Source organism: Mus musculus, chromosome 7, assembly GCF_000001635.26.
Source record: "Mus musculus strain C57BL/6J chromosome 7, GRCm38.p6 C57BL/6J".
Lineage (NCBI taxonomy): Eukaryota > Metazoa > Chordata > Mammalia > Rodentia > Muridae > Mus > Mus musculus.
This window is the reverse complement of record NC_000073.6, coordinates 127,769,570-127,777,057: the sequence shown is the minus strand read 5'-3', so window position 1 is coordinate 127,777,057 and position 7,488 is coordinate 127,769,570. Positions and strand designations below refer to the sequence as shown.

General features: G+C 49.5%; 1 protein-coding gene across 1 annotated transcript; it reads right to left on the bottom strand.

The window, feature by feature from the left end:
- Window positions 1-1,907: 1,907 nt before the first annotated feature.
- Window positions 1,908-7,243, bottom strand: Orai3 (ORAI calcium release-activated calcium modulator 3). The gene is made up of 2 exons (NM_198424.3): window positions 6,842-7,243; window positions 1,908-3,501 (listed from the first exon to the last, which is right to left on the bottom strand). Exons 1-2 carry the CDS (start codon window positions 7,067-7,069, stop codon window positions 2,857-2,859), a joined length of 873 nt encoding a protein of 290 aa, NP_940816.1. The 5' UTR covers window positions 7,070-7,243; the 3' UTR covers window positions 1,908-2,856.
- Window positions 7,244-7,488: the final 245 nt, after the last annotated feature.

Here is a 7,488-nt window from a genome sequence, read left to right as displayed (position 1 = left end):
CGGGAGATTTGAGTGGCGCGTCCAACGACGCAGATTCGCGAGGCGGGCGGGGCGAATGAGTGGACAGGATGCGCGCTCCTCGGCTCCTCTTCCCTGCCCCTTCCTTGCGCAGCCCGAATGCCTATGAGGCTGCAGTGCAGATTCGCCACCGTCCTGGGCTTTGGCCGTCACCTCTTCTCACCTGCTGTAGAGTCAAGAAAATGACGCCTGGCTCGCCAAGCCCTGTTGGCAGAGTCGACCTCTAGTCCTGGATTTTTTTTTTTTTCAGTAGAACGACTCAAGGAACAGCACACTTCCTACTTAGTGCGAAATGGTTACAAGGAAGAAGTCTTCTCGGCGTTTCCTGAAAATTTTCAGACAAGAAAAGCTGCCCAAATAATCCTAAGGAGTCGGGTAGCGAATCTGCCGATCCGGTTGTGGGCGGGGCTAACGAGAGAGGCGTGGCCAGGCGTGCGGAGCCCGGCGTAACGGGCTGCTTCCCTTAGAATCCACCAAAACCTGGGAGGGGTGGGAGGTGGAAAAATACAACCAGGAGGGGTGACTCAGGCGCTTTGCCTACCGACGCACAGAGTGAAATGATCGGTTCCTTCCCGCTTTTATATTCGGGCTCCTGTTGTTTTTCAGACAGCATGACATCGAACTTGCTATATAACGGAGGATGGCCTCGAACTCCAGATCCTTTTGCCTCTATTTCCTGAGTACCGGAATTACAGGTGTGCACACCATAACCGGTTTATAGCATGCTGGGAGATCTAACTCAGGGCTTTCTGCGTGTTAGGCCAGTACCCTAGTTACACCTCCCTTGGGCTAGTTTTAAAATGTTCCTTCTGAGCCGAGCAGTGGTGGTACACGTCTTTAATCCCAGGACCTGGGAGGCTGAGGCAGGTGGATTTCTGAGTTGGAGGCCAGCCTGGTCTACAGAGTGAGTTCCAGGACAGCCAGAGCTACACAGAGAAACCCTGTCTCAAAAAAAAAAAAAAAAAAAAAAAAAAAAAAAATGTTCAGTGGTTAAAATCAGGGTTCTGTTGAGCTTAAAAGAAACATAAAGACCCTTAAGTAGATCCTATAAAAAGTAAAGGTCTGATGTAACCCGGTTATTCTTGAGCAGTTTTTAGGCAAGGGCTACCTATGCTCATAGGATCCCGCTGCGAAACTTAAGGACAGACCTCGTTCAAGCTTCACTTGGGAACCCAAAACTGAGATCGTCCCAAGGTTCAACACCCTTTTCATCCAGCGAATGAATACAGGCTCTCTGGTCTCTGGAAGAACTGCACTCTTGCCAAGGCTTCTGAGCTGAAGATGCCTTAAGTGGCCCTCTACAAGAGCCTCTCATTATAGGCTGCTGGGCAAGCCTTTGACTTTCCTTAGTTTCAGGTTATACCTCCAGAATGGATGGCTATCTGTCACAAAAGACTGACTGTAACCATCATAACAGTGGTAGGAAAAATTGGAGCCTGGTTTTACACATTTTAACTGACCATTTCAAGTAATAAAAGAAAATGAGTCTGTACAAGGTCTATCACGACTAGACGGTAGGATTTATACTCTCAAGTTCTGAGGCTGAGGAAAAGATGCACATGAAGGTACAGGAGCTGAGGTCCCTTTGATTTATCCCAATCGAAGGGTACCAATTTCCTTCCTCTCTCTCCCAGAAATCCCTTGACCATAGTAAAGGTAATTGAGGTCATGGACTAACTCTGTGGCTTAGGGCCAGATTAGCCTCTTGGCCTCAGCTGCCTCTTAAAAATGGGAAATATAAAACTTGTTTATTGAAATGTCTGTGATGAGTAACTGAGAGAACTTAGGAATCGTCCCATAAGATGAAGGGATCATTCAAGAAAGAAGCTTACACAAATCCCAAGTTTAGGAACAAGAGTTCAGAGGCCTTAGTCTGGGAATAACTGTTTACCACATTCAGAAGTTTATCAGATCTTGTCAGCACCTGATGGACTCATACCATCTATCAAGCATATTACCTCCATCTGGCCCTTAGGAACAAAGAACCATACCCAAGGTTTCACCTTCATCCCATTCATAGCCATAGGAACATATGTGAGACACACTTTATTTACAAAACAAGGTGCATCAAAAACTCAGTGTCAGGTGGTGGTGGTGCATGCCTTTAATCCCTGTACATGGGAGGCAGAGGCAGGTACATCTCTGAGCTCAAGGCCAGCCTGGTCTACAGAGAGTGTTCCAGGACAGCCAGAGCAACAGACATAGTGAAACTCTGGCTTGAAAAACAAAACAAAAGAAAAAAAATCAGTGTCTGAAGAAGAGTTCTGCATTCTAAGGGCTGAATCTTCTCCCTTACCAACTCACCAACCCTTGTCAAGTAGCTGCACAATCTCCCACTCGTCAATACTTCCTCCTCTCCCAGTTCTGGCCAGACAGTCAGTGCCTAGGGCAGTGGAACGACCACCACAAGTCACCAAGGGTGAAGTGGCTCATCTGAGGAGCCCTGTAAAATCTCTCCCAGGATGCCAACTGCAAAGCAGATTATACAGATAAGCAAGGGCTGATTGCCTTGAGGACAGTTGTGCAGACATGTCACCTTCCTGGAGGAGCAAACAACTGCTCAGCACCACCAGGGATCTCACTAAGGCAGGCGGGCCTCTTTCCTCTCATTTAACCCAGGATCCTTAGGCTGAAACAGTTCCCCAAGCAGAGCAGAATTTACAAAACCCACCAGAACATGATGACAGGGATCATCCCTGGGAGTGTGGGATGCTGCTGGGCAGGTACTTGGCCTCTACCTCAGAGCTTACAGGAGGTGGCTCCAGCCTAGGGCAAGGAAGGAGGTCTGTCGATCCCTGGGGTTTCTGAGGCAATGCTTGCAACAGTCTAAAGCCAGGCTTACACAGCCTGCAGCTCCCCCTGCAGGCGACTGAGCTCCTCCAGCTCCTGCTTGTGGCGGTCTGTCTTGTGGGCAACCAAGGATCGGTAGAAATGTAGGGCAAAGGCCATAAACACTAGTCCCACAGGTACCATGATTGCCGTGGAGGCCATAGCTGCCTGCCAGCCTGGTCCATGAGCACTATCACACACTTGCCGGGGTGGACAGGCTTTGGAAGGCTGTTGTGATGTGGTAATAGAAGCAGAGGATGGTGTGAGGTTAGAAGCTAAACTAAGGGAGACAGTCACAGGTGGCACCTGGGACATAGGTACAACAGGAGCTGGTTTACCCATGGGTGCCCCAATGGGCACAAACTTGACCCAGCCCACCAGAACAACTTCAGCCAGGAAGAGAAAGGTACCCAAGGCAGTAGAGAAGCCCCAGGCAAGCTCCACGTATCTGTGCAGTCGTTGGTGTGGTGACTGGTGGACAGAGTTGAGATTGTGGATGTTGCTCACGGCTTCAATATGGGGCAGCAGACATGTGGAGACCATCAGTGCAAAGAGGTGCACAGCTACTAACACAGTGGTGCAGGCACTAAATGCCACCAGCAGGCCTGGTGGGTATTCATGATCGTTCTCCAGCTGTACCTCCACCATGGCCACCTGTGGGCACAAGAAGGAAGACACTTGAGTCCCTAGAACATGTTTTGCTCTGCCTGTTTAGAATCATGACTACAACATCCTAAAACTTAGAGCATAGAAGATACTCAGCTTTCCTCATCCCAGCCCCCTTTTTGGTAGTGTCTTGCTCTTATAATTTAGGCTAGCCTGGAGCTTGCTGGGTAGTGCAGGTTGAGCTGAAACTTGTGATCCTGCTGCCTCAGCTTTCCTGCGTGACTTCACCTCAGTCTCAAAGGGGCATTTTTCTGAGCTTTTACCTGGTTATAATATACTGGCTAAAAAGTAGACTCAGCAGCCCTAGCACTCACATCACTCTAGGTTTAATCTCCAACCCATAATAAAAAATAAAAAGCAGACTCAGGCTGGTGTGGCACTGCATGCTTTCTAGCATGTGGGAGCTGAAACAGGAGGATCTCAAGTTTGAGAGTAGCCTAGGCTTCTCCCAGTGGTTGGAACTTCATCTCAACCCAATCAGCGGCATACACCTTTAATCCCAGCTCTTGGGAGGCAGAGGCAGGTGGATTTCTGAGTTCGAAGCCTGGCCTACAGAGTGAGTTCCAGGACAGCCAGGGCTACACAGAGAAACCCTGTCTTGAAAAACCAAGGGGAAAAAAAAAGAACCCGAAACTGCTGGGTGTAGTGACAAGTGCCTTTAATCCCAGAACTAAAGAGTACCAAGCCACAGTTAGGGCTACATAGAGACCCTCTTTAAAAAAAAAAAAAGAAAAGAAAAGAAAAAAGAAAGAAAAGTCACTATAGACCCAAAGCAAGCAAAAATCTTGAGCTGTTTGGGTCTGTTCTCAGTTCTACAATTTGTAGTTTCCTCACAACAGCCTACTAGTCCAGACTTGCCTCAAATTCACTACCCCCCTACTTCAATGTCCTGAGTAGGGTTACAGTCCTATGACCTTGAACAACTGTGTAATCTCTGAGCAAGTGCCTCCCTCAGTTTCCTACCTGAAAAATGGGGACAATAGTCTCAGTGAGAAAGTTAATGCTAAACATTAAATTCTATGACTAGAGCCAGGCACAGACTGTTAGAGTTGATGCTAATGTCTAAGGCACAAAGAGAGAAAACCCAGAAGGTAGTAACTGCCATCTCTTAAACTCCAATAAGCTTCACGTTTCCAGATCAATCTAAAAAGCTTGTCATATCTGGTCACACCGGGGCTGCATTCAATGTGCCAACTATGCAGGATGAATCATGGCTGCTCATGTTTGACAGGTCAGGGAGTCTACCGTGACTCCACCCAGCTAGCCTGAACTTTGCAAACATTTGTGTTGATGGACAAGTTTGGGCTTTAAAGCCAGGCTGCTGAAGTCAAAAATCCTGTCACTAGCTCACTGTGCAGTCTAACATGCCTTTTCTTATATGAACAACTGCCACTATACCAGGTACTGAACATTGAATGTTTGTTGAGATAGGACTTCATGAAGCCCAGGCTAGCCTTGACTCTCTGTATAGCCAAGAACAACCTTGTTTGTTCTTTTTTATTACCTCAAGTGCTGGGATTATAGGTGTGCTATACGCTATACCATGTTTGTTGTTGTTTAAATGGAAATTGAACCTAGGATTTCCTGAATGGTAGGCAAATACTCTACCAACTAGAACTAGGCTAGATTCACAGCCTGTGAATATGATTTGTATGTTTTAACTTCAGGCCACCTGGGTTTAGGAAGATATCTCCCATTTCTGTTTGTTGGTTTTTGGAGACAGGGTTTCTCTGTGTAGCCCTGGCTGTCCTGGAACTCACTCTGTAGACCAGGCTGGCCTCGAACTCAGAAACCCGCCTGCCTCTGCCTCCTGAGTGCTGGGATTAGAGGCGTGCGCCACCACGCCCGGCCCATTTCTTACAGATCCCGAGATTACTGTGGTGCAGGGATACAGTGGTACTTACAAAAATAAAACTGAGTATTTTGGGGAATTGGGCCACCGCAGATAGTAGGCAGGTGTGTTCACAAACAGGGATCTGGGCCAGGCTTAATTCTGGTGTCTCCCAGGGTCCAACCCAGGGTTCTTTGTCAGGACTGGGGGCGGTCCTAGAACCTACACATTCAGCCTACTGCTCCTCAGAGAAAGCCCTCTCACACTGACACCACAACGATCTGCTCTGCAACTTCTGCTGCACACTGTACTGTTCCTTTAGAAGCAGGCGGAGCCACGTGGTTCAAACACAAGCTGCTGTGCCCTTCTTTCTGTGGTGCTGATTCCTTTCAGTCAAATGTCCTCAGGAACTATGGGGCTGTTTGGGGGAAATCTGGGCCCCTTACAAGCAACAGAGCAAGAGCAACCTTTAAGATTACAGATTCTTTCGTCCTGATATTGAGGTTGCAGAAAAAAGGGAGGTATTGACCTAAGTTACTTTTATATGCCCTCACCTTAGCTCCCTCCAAGGCCTATTTACACAAGGGTACATTATGAAGGGTGCCCTCCCCCCAAGTGTGAAGAAAACTGAAACTAGCAGAGCTTCACTCCACACCCATACCCTGCGGAGCATCCTTGTCTAAACAGCAGCTTCCATGTAGTCTAGATAGCACACTGTTCTAGAAGAGCCTCCTTTGCTAAGCGGAGCTTGTTCTAACACACCTAGTTCTAGGGGGTCTCCATAAGAATCCCACATCCTCCTGGACAAAAGCTTGGCAGACCACAGAGACAGCACCTTCTATGATGTCACAACTTCCTAAAGATGGCAACTGGAGTGGATGTCGACTTGGGGCCGCACAGCTGGCCCTAAGTAGGGAGGAACCAGGACACATCTGCAGGCCACACTCTGGAATCTTCAGTTCCACTTCCCGGGGCCACTGCTGGGACCGTTAGCTGACATTATCCTCCCACACCTGCAGTTTATCAGACTTATCTGCTAGCTCCCTGATCAGCTTCCTTCCCCAGCAGCTTCCTCATGGTTTCTTAGTTTTCCCGGCAATTCTCTGTGCCTTCTGAGAGGTGGGCCCTTCAGTCAAATGACTCTCACATACACTATCCCCCTTCCCCGATCTGGTTGATATAGGCTCTCATTCAGCTTTGACTGCCTTTCAACTCTCGAGGACTTGGTAACTAAGCCACTTCAGACTTTCCCCCCACCAGTCTGCATCTGCTGACCTCTTTACTCCCTTCTTCCACGGCATTTCTGGGACCGATCTTCAGTCTGTTTATATTCCTAGAGCTGTGCCCGACATAAAGGGTTTTTCCAGTCCCTTGGGACTTAGCTCCTTCTTTTATCCTAAAGAAACCCTTTTATTCAGTCCAGTACTGGGGACCCATTTTCTTGACTTCTCCCACCACGTGCTTTACCCACCCCGTGTACCCCCTCCCACCCCTCACCATGGCGAAGCCCGACAGCAGAGCAGATGTGCGGCTGGAGGCTTTGAGCTTAGCCCGGCTGAGGTAGAGGCGGCGCCAGCTGAGCGCCCGCAGAGAGTGCTGACTGGCCCCCATAAGGTCCAGGTAGCCGCGGTGCACGAACTCCCGGTACGTGGCTGAGCCCGCGGGGCTGTCCACCTCCGGGTTCAGCGGGGCCTGTTCGCCCGTGTCCCCCTCGCCGCCCTTCATCCTGAGAGCAGTTACACCACAAGCGCAGATGGTCAAGGAGGGGCCGAGGCGCCTTGTATCCCCAAGAAGGGACGGCCCAAGCGCGGGTGGGACCCCATCCTGGGTGGCAAGGCAGACCCAGCGGGAACAGTTACGGACGCGTCTAGAAGGCCCAGGGGCCGAAACAGGAACTGGGGCAGGGGCGGAGCCCGGTGACCACATGATTGGGTGGAGCCGTGAGACGAACCCCTGCAGTCTGCCCACGGGCAGAGATCTCAAGGGACCCTCTAACCCAGGCCACGACGTGAATGCTCAGCCTCAGCTTTTGCTGGGACTTTGCTGGCCTCAGACCACCCAGTGTATGTACCTGGACATTCACAGGTGTCCAGACTTCCACACTCCTCTTTGAGCAGTCATCTCAGGAAAATTAAGCCCATTTT